The 14,205-nt window shown below is 35.8% G+C and overlaps 1 protein-coding gene across 1 annotated transcript; it reads right to left on the bottom strand.

The window, feature by feature from the left end:
- Window positions 1-2,557: 2,557 nt before the first annotated feature.
- On the bottom strand, window positions 2,558-8,183 carry LOC131616765 (retinoblastoma-related protein 1-like). The gene is made up of 17 exons (XM_058888204.1): window positions 7,909-8,183; window positions 7,132-7,236; window positions 6,900-7,042; window positions 6,715-6,811; window positions 6,550-6,596; window positions 6,270-6,459; window positions 6,100-6,166; window positions 5,820-5,999; window positions 5,537-5,730; window positions 4,576-5,452; window positions 4,246-4,408; window positions 4,050-4,122; window positions 3,774-3,950; window positions 3,414-3,690; window positions 3,212-3,333; window positions 3,017-3,135; window positions 2,558-2,927 (listed from the first exon to the last, which is right to left on the bottom strand). Exons 1-17 carry the CDS (start codon window positions 8,008-8,010, stop codon window positions 2,777-2,779), a joined length of 3,084 nt encoding a protein of 1,027 aa, XP_058744187.1. The 5' UTR covers window positions 8,011-8,183; the 3' UTR covers window positions 2,558-2,776.
- Window positions 8,184-14,205: the final 6,022 nt, after the last annotated feature.

The raw sequence follows: 14,205 nt of genomic DNA, 5'->3' as shown, positions 1-14,205 counted from the left end.
GTCCATAGTCGAAAGACATCTGAACGAATGTAGCCTAATGAGGTATGATCTTAAAAAATAGACTTAATTATAATTTTGGTCCCTCAGTTTTCAATTTTTTTTAGTTTTAATGCTCCTATTTTAAAATTCAGGATTTTAGTCTATTTTTTAAATTTTGTTTTGTATTTTGGTCCCCTTTTCAATTTGGACCTAATTTTTAATGATGTGGTACTATTAGTGATGATTTGTCAGTTCCAACTTGATCAAAAAAATATCCACATCCTATTAACTCATTTAACAATAAATTATTTCCCATAAAATTTATTGAGTATTATTTCCTTAAATTTTATAATTTAATATAATTCTATTTTCTTAAAAAATTTATTGATACTTTTAAAAATAAAAAACCATTAAAGGGTATTGAACCCTAATTTCTTCTTCTGCGCCATTCACCTCTTCTCTTCTTCTTCTGCACCTTATTAAGCTTCACTTTTTTCCATGGGTAATTGATGTATAATTATTGTTGATAAAGATTGTAATGACCAACTAATGCATAGTTTTGGTTAAACAGTAAGTCAGACTCTTTCTTCTTCCTCTAACATCTTATAACAACAATAACAATGAAGGGTTTCTAACCACCATTGAATTCACATTAATGACCTAACATTAGTAGCAAATAAGAACTACTTCTAAACATAAATTCTAAATTCAATTTTATGAATTGACCTGAGAACTAATTCTACCTACTGTCTTATGTTTTGTTATTGTTATATAATTGTTCAAATTGGAAATTATAAAAAAAAATTGATAATACAAATCTTACAAATTTGTTGCTTCTGTTTTTTTTACGAATTTTAGAATAAAATTTACAAACTTTGACTTATTAATAAGATACAAAGTTAAATTAATTTTAATATAATATTAATGATAAATTAAATAATTTAAGTTTATTTTAATTTTTTATTTAATATTATATATATTTTTTAATAATAAATAATTATAAATGATGTGGAAATTGTTTTTTCCATTTAAGTCACGCCACATCATCAATTCAACTGCCTTGTAATGCAAAATGACATTTAAATAGAGTGGAGGACTAAAATTCAAAAGAAAACTTAAAAAATGGACCAATATCGTGGTTTTTAAAATAGGAAGATCAAAACTCAAAATAAAATAAAATAAAATAGGGGGACCAAAATTGCAATTAAAGCTAAAAAATACTTACAGCATCTGATTTCGAAGTTGCTGCACGGACTGAATATACGTATATAGATCACATATTGATGTCAATGCTTGTTGAAAAAAGATATTTTGAGACATCATTTTATCTGACCGTCACCAATGGACGACACATATTGATGTCAATGCTTGTTGAAAGAAGATATTTTGAGACATCATTTTATCTGACTGTCACCGATGGACGGCGTATCGTGTCTAGCCTATCTTCCTATCGAATGTCGACAATTATACTTTGATCAATAAGTTTGATGGTTGATGAGTTGGGAGATGAATTTGATGACTTTGAAAAAGCGATTCATTTAAGGATGTCATTCAAGGTTTAAATGGCTAGAAGAACTGAATAATCACTTGACATCTTATATTGCTCAAGAGAACGTTTTTTAGAAGAACTGTGTTCATTATCATCTCAACAATTTTCTTCTTTTTGATATTTAAACAGTCGATGATAGAATGACATGTTATCTTGTGATCCAAATCATGGTTATATATACGACAAACATAGCATGTTTTTAAATATTTGAAGTCAAATAAAAATATTTGAAGTCAAATAGTACACGTACAACTTGAATCTTGAATGTATATCCACATTATTGAAAAATAATAATTTTAATATTTTGAAGATAATATATTTTTTTGTAAATATAATTAAAATTGATTTTATTTGTTATTTTATATATGCTCTTGAGTGGAAATAAATAACATATATGTATTATAGATTTCTCAAGTTTATTACTAAACTCATTGCAACAAATATTAAGTGTAATGAGTTTAAGACCTTTATAAATACTCATTCTTCCTCCTCACACGTTCATTAATAGAAATTTTCAAATGAAAAAAACAATCATATAACTCCAATCTTTTACTAAATTCATATTTTTATAATCAATGATCAACCTTACTAAAATCTTTTTTACATTCTCAAGTCAATTTAAACTTGTGTGATAGTATAAGTTTGTTAAAGCTTCTTAATTTATACCGTAAGTATGGTGTGAAACTAAGAAAATAGTGTTGGAAGAAAAGATTAAACAAGATGTTGAACATAAAGTGAAAAATCTCACAAATTTTGAGAACCACAGTAATCAACTATTGGTGAATCAGTGTAATTTCTTGTGTTGTTCTTAAACTCTTCTTTTTTAATTATACTTATTTTACACACAATATTCATATTATATTATTTTACCATTTGAAACACGTTTGAAATAACTGGATAAAGAACATTCACAACCCACTAACATCACATGTATTATCAAGAAAACATAGTTATGAGTTATGGTTTATTTCTCAGCATCTTTCTGAGTTCAGTTTCCTTTAAAAAAATGATCAAATTTGTGTTTTAAGCTAGAAAAGGAAAACATTTTATTGCTTCACTAATTGAAAGTAAGACCTACAATTTGCACTAAAATGCCTAACAATATACCAAAAGTACAAAGGGGTAGAGGCGGCGTTCTACAATCATGCCGCTCGTACACAGCCCCTCGTCTCAAAATCCATTAACAGCTAGAATGAACTCGAAAAGTATGAGAAAAGAGACACAGGTAGAATGTACACATCATTGAGTTTAAGAGTCAGGTTGCTCAGTCTTCAATGGTGCACCTGATGATGACGCGGAACTTCCATTTTGTAGATAGAGGCTGTTTGCTACCATAGAGTCGCTAACTAAGCCAGCATCAACTTCATCAAAATTGAGATGTCCTCTTATTTTCCGGTTGCTAAAAAATCAAAACAGATTGATTAAATACATAATCTTACTGTAGACATAATATGCAATTCGAAAACCAAGACATGCAAAGTCACATACCCGCCGTTTAGCCGATTGTTTATGGCAGTCAGGTCTTTTGAAGGGCTCTGATAAGCATGCGTGCTCTCCCCGACGCATGCGTAATAGCTTTTCGAACTATGTGAAATAAGAGCATCCATCTGTGCACATACATAATCAATTAATACACTTGTGTTCATTATGATTCAGCTCATTCGTAAGAGTTTGACATTGTACCTTGGATGATCTTAATGGTGAGACGTAGACATTGTGTGTTGCCGACACTTTTTTAGGTGACATGTCAGGAAGGCTTGGGAAAGGTGATATTCTAGGAGATCCTGGACATTGAGCTAATTGGCCTGCAAAGAGAAAGCATGTGTCAATGGATGGAAGAACTAGGTAGCAATGGTTGAAAGTAACTAAGAGAATAAGGAAATACCGTCGTTTTTGTTGTTCGCTTCAGGTATTCGATCGCTTCTCGTAGCTGATCCGCCAGGGCCAATTTCAACCAGCAGGGGCTTAACAGATGGGATGAAAACTTCATTGTAAAATGAAATGATATCGATGTGCTCCTGTCCTGTTCTTTGTTTGCATGATCCATTACGGCGCGCAGATGACCAGTCAACGAATACGCTGCGAAAAACTTGTGGTTTGCATTGTGGTTGCTTTCTGTAGTTGTATATAATCTCCCTAAAAGTTAGGTTCAGTTGCGATATCTGCAAAACAGAATAGAATGAGAAGAAAAAAAAAAGTAACCAAATCATATTAGGCGCTCAAGTTTATAAAATTAAAGACAAACCTTTGCAACTCCATAGAAGCAACACAAAATGATTTGGTCGATATGGCGGTTGAAGAAGAGCGAGGTCCATTGGTTTAGGATTCGCTGGAAAAGACAGTATACATTTTCCCTTATCTGCTGAGATAATTGTAGCCTTTCAACCATTCCGCTTATTCTGACTGCTCCCAACTTGACAATCTAGGAAAAATGGGCAACAGACACAATTTAACTGTATAGCTTGCAAGTTGAACTATACAACCAAATTGGACAACAGTGCTATCAAGGTTCGATTCATACCTTGCTGAAAAAGACACTGATACCAGTTTCTGCACATGTTTCTCCTCCACCTCCTGGATTTGGCTTTGTCGGACTACAATGAATAAACATAAACATTCAACACAAAACAACCAAGGAAGACAGCATGAAAGTGGTGAAAAATTCAAATAAAGCAAATTTACCAAGAACTTTACTTTAAGACTAGACAGAATTATACCTTGCAAATGCTGATTGCAAAGGAGGTGGGAGTAGTTTTGACTTTAGGTTGCTTAAGTGAAGAAGCCGATCTTTTGTTGGTGAAGTAAAAGAATTTCGTTCCACCAACACATTTCGATGTTCTGTACAGAGCCGTTTTGGTGATCTGGGGTCCCCATTTTGAGCTGAAATTATGCACAAAGAATGTGTCAGGCATGTAAATGAAGAAGGAAAATGTGTGCATCGTTTTAGAAAACAGTGACGGCTACTCGACATAATTATGAACTAAGAATAATGTCGAAGCGGGTAAAACATGACTCAATATTTTAACTGATAAAAGAGAATCATTTACCCGACATAGGCTCAGGCTTTGGCAAGGAAGGCACGGGAGGCAGTCCTCCACAAGAGAAGTTAATATCCATTGCAATTTCGTCTAATGATCGCATGGGTTCAGCCAACAGACCAAGCCGATTAATGTCCACAGAAAGGGCGGGTCTAGCGACTGCCAACGAATTATACATTGAAGAACCTTTTTCCCATACCAAGCTCTCCAAAAGTCGCTCCTCCAATGAATTAAGATGTCGCCTCAATTCTCTTGGGAGAGATTCTTCATATCTAATGAAACTTTCTATCACTTTGCTAAGATCAAAAGCTGTGATTCCGGTTCTCTCTAGTACAGCAGGGAACAACATCGTTACGGTCTTGTGAGTAGCCAGGACTAGTTCTGCAGAACAGGCAAGCATACACCTATGGAACCTCTCATTAGTAAGCAGTGAAGTTAGATTGTTGCCGAGTATCTGAGCTTCTGCTCTGCACATTGTTGCCAATACCCTATAGTATAACTTCAGTGCTTCTAATCTCCGTTGTTCCGCCCATATGTTGTCCATGAGGTTAGCACTTTGAAGGCTTCCGGTTACACATCGGTCACCAAGGGGACTACTAGGAAATATTGCTTGCAATATAATCTGTGCTCTGCGTATTACATCACTTGTAATATCCTTGTCGCATGATGTCAAGAATCGCTCCAGCTCTTGTGAGGGCTTCGATGGAAGTGGGGAAATGACAGTACGAAGCCACTTTGCTGTAGTCATTGCTGTGCTTACAGGGGTGGCAGCAATCATTGAATTTGCACTACTTGGAATGCCGTTAGCATGGGATGCAGGAGAACGGTGCGGTGAAAGTGGACTTGCAATCGTTTTAGTAGGTGACGTCATCAGATCAAATTTCCTCTACAGATCACAATAATAGATTATTTTAGGTATAATCGTCTCTAGAGAGAACGGATTTTAGAACAAAATTTCGATTAGGCATACCTTTACACCTCCCGCTGAAACAGAACCACCGGTAAGACTTCCTGAAGCTAGCAGACTGTCATCCTCATTGATGAATAGCCTTTCATCCAGTTCACCGTTGTTGCGAGTCATGTGATCGTAATCATTTTCTAACACATTCAAATTAGACTGCAGAGATGATTCCTCCATCAGATCTTTAAAATAGGTTAAACCATCTGCAAAGTGAAATAATAAACATCAGTTAAAAAAAATCGTGTATTTGAATCGTGATGCATAAATAATAAATGGCTGAAGGAAAATAAACCTCTGTCAAAATTCTCTAGGTTTTCAGTTTCGCATTCAGATGCCAAACAGGGTTTCTTTTTCAATATATCTGCTACTAAATTATTGGCTTGCTCAATGGTTTTCCTCAACTCGTCTTCTGAAGTGTTGTATAAGTTGCAAAGTGAAGCAAGGAGGTCCACGCCTTTGTCACTTTTCTTAACTGCAACAAATTTGGATGGAATTAGAATAATCCACTTTTAAGCCCCCAAGAGAACAAAGACAATATAATCAAAATGTAGGAAGGGTAACAAAGACATTACCAAAGCGTGAAGAGTCGTGAATGTTGAAACTCCGAAAATGAGCCGGAACATGAATAATTAGGATTGCCTGTAACAGATACACAAAGCAAATAAGAAAGTGTTCACTTCACCTTTGCATGGAAATTCCAACAGTGAAAAAGACTAATAGAAAACTTAAGAGTCTCACTTACCAAGATAGAAATCAAACCATTGGTGCAAGTCACCAAGTCTTTGAAACGACTGAAAGCATGTACACGAAGAGCCAGGAAAAGTAACCATCCAAAGCGATGATACTTCGATACATGATTGGTAACAGACAAGTTATTTTCAACATTTGCATCAGTTGACACGAAAAACTCTTCAAATACACGCTTATAATACCTGGCAACGTCAATCAAACTTGTAAGATCTATTGCAAATTATAATCAAAGCAAACTTCCTTATACGGAAAAAAAATAGCAGGATACTCACTTGCTAAGAATCTTCAAGTGAATAGTATTGGCATGCATCTCCTTGGCCTGATATAAATATAGCAGAATAAAAATTGGTTAAATATAAAACTTTTTCCAAAAATTTAAAATCAGATCATCACAATTCACTCGACAAAAATACAATTCTTATTGCCTAGTCAAATACCTCGAGCTTGTTTTCCCAATCCGGGCCATATAGATTGCTTAAAATCGGACCAGCCTTAACAACAAATTGAGGAAGTTCTTTGAAAAATTCAGCAATACTGTTAAATACAAGATAAAAATAACAGTAAATAATAGATCAAACTACAGACTTAATTACTAGATATTAGATAAAGGTCAGAAAAATACTTTAGCTTTGCAGCTCTCAATATTCGGCACAACGTAAGACCGGAATTTTCAATCTCTTCCTTCCCACTCTCCTCGTTTTTCTGAGTAAGTTTCTTGATAGAGTATAAAATAAAAGCAAACCAGTACCGTTCTGCTTCTTCAATCTGAAAAGATTTATAAACCTTGTGAATTCAAACAAAAACTTCAATAACAAATGGACTTTTTCATATTAGAGTAATGATTTTGTCTGTACCGTTCCGTTCCCCATTGATGAAACATTTGCTACAAGAAGATGTTTGGTTTCTCCAAACAGATCCACTGCTTCTTTGCAGCTTTTTTCATCCAATGCTAGCTCATTCTATCATAAAAAAAAGGTAACCAATGTCAAACTCCTTCCCAATTACATAAAATAACCGAAAACGACAAAACAATTAATAATGATGATCCTATAAGAAGGATCAGTCCAAATCAATTACTCACAAAGCGAAAAACGCCCGAATACTCAATTTGTCAACCACATTAATCGACCGCAAAAGACTGATCAATTAATAATAGTAGAACAAATTCGTCTGAATTTAATAAACTCGATCGAGACGTCAGTTAATTAATCCCTAAGTTTTCTCCATCACATACTATCACCAAATCATATATCAGCATGTAAAAAACAAAATGCCTCTATTCAAGAATCAATATATCGCTACACCTATCTCTAGACGCAGATCGATTGAATCAACTAAAATTTTTAACTACTCAATGAAAATTCAACTTAGGGTTAGTGAATGAAATGGCTTACAATTTACAAATAAACAATAATAAATTTCATTATATTTCTTCAAATCACCAACCCACTAACCAAAAAAACTTAAAGATCACAACTTTATCAACATAAACCACAAACAGAATCAGCTCAAACACAATTGTAACACAAAAAACAACAAAAAATAAATTAATTAATTTCACATAAAGAAAAAAATCAGTAAAATTCAGTAACCCAGAACACGAAAAACGAGACAGAAAACAAAGTATTCACCTTAGAAAACTCAGCAAACCGAAACAGAGCTTGGTCGCCATTATCAACCACTGTAACAGAGGATTTGGTATCTTCCATGTCCGTTTCAGCTGGATTACTCATGAAAAAACCCTAATTGACGCAGATCGTGAGAGGAAAACCCTAATTTGAGAGGAAAGTCGGTGAATTGCGGTGAGGAAAGGGAATAATTAGCGAAATTGAGGAAACCCTAGAGAGAGCAAGAACAGAGAAAGTCTGGGAAATCTGGAAACAAAAGTGGAATAAACATTTTTTATTTATTTAATAATGTTTTTTTTATTGTTATTAAAAAAAGTTGATTGTGTTTTGGCGCCACATATGTTATACCCGACAGGTTTTTCCCGCCCAATGTAAGTTCGATGTGGATAAGGGGTATATTAGGGATTTCGTGTGGTTTGACTGGCCTTTTCGTCTTTTCGACAACTATGTTTCTTTTTCACCCATTATATATTTTTAATTTTCACCAATTAATTTATTATGGCTTGAATTCATTGATTTATTAATTTGCTATTCACACATTATAATCACTTGTATCACGTTTTTGGTAAAAACACTTTAAACATAAGTAGGTGTATTATAATTGAAGACATATTAATTCTATGATTACATGATTGAATAGGTTCAAGTGAAAAAATCTTTCTGTTTAATCACGTTTTTCTTAATTTATTATTTAACCAATTTTATAGTACAACAAAAGAGTATATCATATAGATCATCCAAATAGTGGTCAAATACATGATCAAAATACAGACATTAATAAAATCACAGGCATCACTATTGTGTGTGTCGGACAATATCCTCCTCCTTTACCCTGCCTTTGGCCCCGCCTCTGCGTCCACGTCGTCTGTTGGCTACTCTACCTCTACCGTCAAGTGCCCCAACGGTCCAGGCACGATGTCGACGGTACAAAAATACCCCATCTGCCACCCTAATGATACCGTACAGTATACGCATGTGATCAGACCCTTCAGGGAAGAAACCATCGGCAATGTCTGCCCGCGTCATATCAAGTATCTCACGATTGCGAGGAAGAACATCGTCAGTATGGTCCAATTGAGACTGATGAGTCTGCAAGATCTCCTCATGGGCTAGTATAGGTGGTGATCCTGCTGCAATGGGGATCATGTATGGGTGTGACACCGTGAAGTACCCGTCGGCGCAGCTCTAATCTCTCTTTGATCTGGTCGCCCGAGCCTCGTTAGAAACCATGTGATGCTCAAAGTCTGCAAAGACCTCATATATCTACCGATGGATAAGGACGATAGGATCGGAGACGGAAGAGTGACGAGGTATCGTCTTACAGTAGTCGAACTACCGCATGACATGCTCTAGAAGATAACGAACAGTGATGGTCAAATTGGTAGCCAACCATTCAGAATATAGGGCAATGTCATCCCATGCAACCGTCTCACGGTGAGCAGCATAGTAGTCGTATCAGATGTCCTCTGTAGTCATGCAGTCAAGAGAGTACCTGTAAGTAGAGCTGTCAAAATGGGCTACCCGACCCTAAACGGGCGGGCCCTGGGCTTTTTAGGGCTGGGCCAAAAAGGCCCTATGTAATATGGCTCGAGATTTACTACCCGAGTCCGGCCCTAGGGCTTCAGATTACCCTACCCTAAATGGACTTTTTTATTTAAAAAAATTAAAATAAAACTCCATAATGTTTCTTATAAATAAAATTAAAAATTATGTTATTTTAAACATAATACATTTTTAAGTACTATATTATCTCTTATAAATACTATAATGTGTTTCTAAATACAACATATGTCTAAATTGTATAAAATAATACTTGAATATTTATTATAAGAGAAAAACTAATATAATACGTTGAAAAAATATTGATTATATTAATGTATAATATTTAAAAGAGAAAGATTGAATAGAATAGAAATAAAATTTAGTGAAGTTAGAAAAATCAATATATTATTTTGGAGTAAGATAATATAGATATGAATATATTTTTTTAAAAATTTATAACTATGCGGACCTAATGGGCTACCCACGGCCCATATGGGCTAGCTCTAGTGGATAGCGGGTTTTTCAGGGTTGGGCTAAAAAGGCCCTGAAAAATATGGGCTCTAATTTTAAGGCCCAAGCCCTGTGATTTTTCGGGCCTGGCGGGCCGGCCCATATGGGCTAGCCCATTTTGACAGCTCTACCAGTAAGGATCCGACACTTGGTTCCCTCTAAGGGGGATGGAGGCACTAGCACACGGTATGGCCTCAGTGTAGCCAGACACCTCTCCCCAACCAATGATCATGGGGAAGTGTTATAATATCCAACCCTGAAAAAAAACACAGGGATCAAACATTATCACAAATATATAATGAACAACTTTGAGAAAAAGTAGAATGATATAAGATTGTTACCACTAAGAGGAAACAACTGTCAGCCACTGTCCTTGCCTTCCACAAGCATCGTTCTCCAAATATATGGTAGTTGTACGCCCGTGTAGCCGCTCCCTAGTTATACTTGTTAGAACAAGATTTGTTTTGATCAATATTCTTGTTTTGATGATAACAATGTATATGAATTTTGTATAAGACGATGTGGTACTCTAATCTTATGCATTTTCCATTTCAGGAAATACATAAGGAGTATGCACAATTCAACACTCATAAGCACTGACTCAGAAGGTTCAGGATTGCAACATCAGAACATGCTCTCGCAAGACATCAGAAGATGGTCAAGCAGAATCAGAACATGGTCTATGAAGCATCAGAAGAACATGAGATCAGAAGCAGAAGCACTGAAGTTCTTATGGGATCACGCTCAAGCACTTCAAGGTCTGAAGACAAGAAGATGCTCTGCACCAAGCTGAATGACTCTGATTATTCAAACCTTGTATTCACAAATCTGAGATCAGAAGTTGGTACTAGATGACAGGCTACTCTGACTGACAAAAGGAACGTTAGAAGCTACAAAAGACAAAGTCAGTAAAAGCAGGAAAAGCATGGCTCGAGGTAGTTGACAAAACTGTGAAACATTAAATGCAGAGATGTACTATACACGCACCGCATTAAATGCTCCCAACGGTCATCTTCTCAAACGCCTATAAATATGAAGTTCTAATCAGAAGCAGATACAACAACTCTTGCAAAAATACTGAAACGCTGCTGAATTCAATACTCACGAACTTCATCTTCAAACTCACAAACTATTGTAATATTTAGTGAGTGTTAAGCTTAGAACTTAAGAGAAATATCACAGTTGTGATTATAGCTTTCTAAGAAGCAATTCATACTCTTGTAAACATTTATTTTACATTGATTGTAAAAGGTTCCTAGAGTGATCAGTGAGATCAGTAGACTCTAGAAGACTTAGAAGTTTCTAAGTGGTGTATTCCTAGAGTGATCAAGTTGTGATCAGTATACTCTAGAAGACTTAGAGGGTATCTAAGTGGAAAACCATTGTATTCAAGATTGATTAGTGGATTAAATCCTCAGTCGAGGTAAATCACTCTAAGGGGGTGGAATGGAGTAGTTTCGTTAACAACGAACCAGGATAAAAAATTTGTGTTCATTGTTTTTATCTTAAGAGTTTTTAAAGTCACACTTATTCAACCCCCCCTCCCTTTCTAAGTGTTCTTCTATCCTTCAATACTTGTGGATACGTGCGGTATCTGATAAGTACCTCAGGTAAACGACATCTGTGTACGTGTAGCTGGTGTCCACAAACACCTGAGTACCTAACAAAAATTAGAAGTAACATCTCAGCACCCGCTGCCTGTGTATGTCCTTCTCTACTAGGTCACCAATAGCCTGTTGTGCCACAAGGAGCTCGACCTCGTACTGCTGTGTCAAGAAGGAAAACCTCATGTGCGTGCCACACGTCCTCTCCACCTCCTCAAGTGTGTCCTTATGATCAACCTCGAGCTCAAAAATCAGAGTATCCCTCGTTTCCTCCTTCGTCAGCCTACTATGACCAAGAAGGGTTCCCTTGATAGGTATATGCAGGAGGCGTGCGATATCGTCAGGAATGATGGTAATCTCACCATGTGGCAGATGGAATGACAACGTCCCTGGGTGCCACCTCTATGCAAATGCCATCAGCATCCCATTATGTATCGTGTGGTATCCAATATGACAGAGGTCCTTCAGCCCAGAAGCTGTGAGGACATCTTGGAACCACGGCTCGGTAGATTGCACGAGAGAGACAATCTTCTCGTTGTGGTTGTAGAACTTATGTGGATGCATATCCTGAAATATCCCAAAGAAAACATTGTTAATAATAAGCAAAGTTATAAATAATTAATTAGAAACTGAGGACAAAAAAATAATAAGTAATAATTCTAAGAAATTTTACCTCTCCATCCCAAATATGTCAGGTTGAATGATTTGAATACCCTATCAACAGGGATAAATCTAAAGGACCCCCTGGGTAGACGACAGGCGCCTCAGCTGCATCAGCCTCCTCGTGTAGTTCAGGAGGTGGCACCGGAGATTCAGCATCCCTCTCTAGAGGTGGTACAGAAGTAGAAGAAGTGTTCTGATGACGTTTGTGGACGGAGGGCATCTATGAGGAACCCTCATCATCATCCTGAGGCCTCCAGGATGAGATAGTAGATGTGGAAGGCCAATCTACTGGAACGAATGTAGCAGGTACCTCTATTGGAATAGGGGTATCATGTCCATTTGTTGGAACAAAGGCTTTGTCCGTCACTTGTGAGACTACTTGCACGTCGCTCAAAGGCGTGTTGTTTAACCCTCCCAAATATAATACGGTCTGGATGGTCGGCCATAATGTTTGCGTTGTATTACAAATAAAGTCAGGTTAGATACAATTAATTTATAAAAAAAAAGGGAAAAAAACAAATTTACTTTCGTAGATGCAAATACGAAACTCTTCCGTAGATGTATCTACGGAACAAACTTACATTTCAAAAATTTGGGGTTGTTCTGCAGGTGCATCTACAAAACTACCTAACGTTTCATTTTTCCGTAGATGCACCTACGGAATATTCCGAAACTCCAAGGACGCGGCAATAACGTCTATCACTGTTCCAGAGGCTTAAAAACCTCATTTTGGTGGCTTGATCGTCTGTTTTAAACATTAAAAAATACTTACATTGTTTATAAACTATGTTTTCAAACTATCCAATCATTTTTACACCTAAAAATTGAATTCTAACTCTTTTACGGGAAAACTCAAAAATAATTTGGAAAGTCGAAAACTTACAAATTAAATTGAGTTTTGAAGTTGTTGGAATGTCTTGATCGTTGATGCACACATTTACCGCCGAGCTGGAGAGAAAAAAAACAACTTTGGTGGATTTTGATTTTTGAGGTTGAGAGAGTTTGAGAGTTTGAAGAAGAAGAAAATGAAGAGCGAGGGAGAAGAAGAGTCTGACGCGAATATAACATTAAATGCTTCCGTAGATGCATATATGAAAGTCTTCCGTAGATGTACCTACGGAACAAAACAGCTTTGAAACAAAAAAAAATGCTTTCAAAAATACATCTACGAAAGCAGAAGATTTTTTAAAACACTTATGGTGCATAAGAGACCCAAGGGGTGAGATTAGAGATTCTCTAACTTTTTTTACTATGATGATGAAGTGATAAACATGTATTAAAACTATATTAAAACGTTTGTTTAGTTGAATTTTTCATCTCAAATACTAGTTTTTAGTGGAAGGCATATTGATGTTAATGTGAAAATATTAATGTTAATTCATTTATAAATAAAATTAAAATATAATAAAATAGTATATTAAAAACAAATTAGATTAAAAATTGATAATATCAACTCAAACATTACTAAAGAAAATTTCTCAACCAACTCCATGGATCTCTTACACACCATAGGAATTTCCATTTTTGCCTCAACTTCCGTATATGGATCTCCGGAAGCACCCCATATTTTGAAAAAACCTGTCTCCTTCCGTGGATGCATCTACGGAAGCGTAATATACTAGTATATATTGGGAGAGAATACACATAAAATCAGTTCAGGGATTATTCTATAGATGCATCTACGGAATGCTCTTAGCGCCACATTCTTCAAGTGTCTGATATAGTTTGAACCACCATGATCACTCCTTCCATTGTTTCATTTCTTCAAACACCACACACTCCGCACCCTAAAAACCCTACTTCATCAATACCTTATATCACTCCAAGACTTAAACTTTTTGGTGCAACAAATCAAATGGAGCTAGAAGAGTTTGAATTTCAGGTAAATAATCACTTTCAACTACTACATTGTTCATCTTATCAATCATTTTCTGTGCAGAAATGTAACGTAGCTTCCGTAAATGGATCTACGGAACATGTT

The sequence above is a fragment of the Vicia villosa genome, linkage group LG7 (assembly GCF_029867415.1).
Source record: "Vicia villosa cultivar HV-30 ecotype Madison, WI linkage group LG7, Vvil1.0, whole genome shotgun sequence".
NCBI lineage: Eukaryota > Viridiplantae > Streptophyta > Magnoliopsida > Fabales > Fabaceae > Vicia > Vicia villosa.
Note: the sequence above shows the minus strand (reverse complement) of the source record. Positions and strands in the feature narration are given on the sequence as shown.

Excerpts from the sequence above, each read along its gene's own strand:
- LOC131616765 (XM_058888204.1), bottom strand. The coding sequence starts at position 8,010 with ATGAGTAATCCAGCTGAAACGGACATGGAAGATACCAAATCCTCTGTT. Across the intron at positions 7,237-7,908 it reads GGTTTGCTGAGTTTTCTAAG|AATGAGCTAGCATTGGATGA; the intron begins GTGAATACTTTG and ends TTTTTATGATAG. Across the intron at positions 3,691-3,773 it reads GCTTCTATGGAGTTGCAAAG|ATATCGCAACTGAACCTAAC; the intron begins GTTTGTCTTTAA and ends TCTGTTTTGCAG.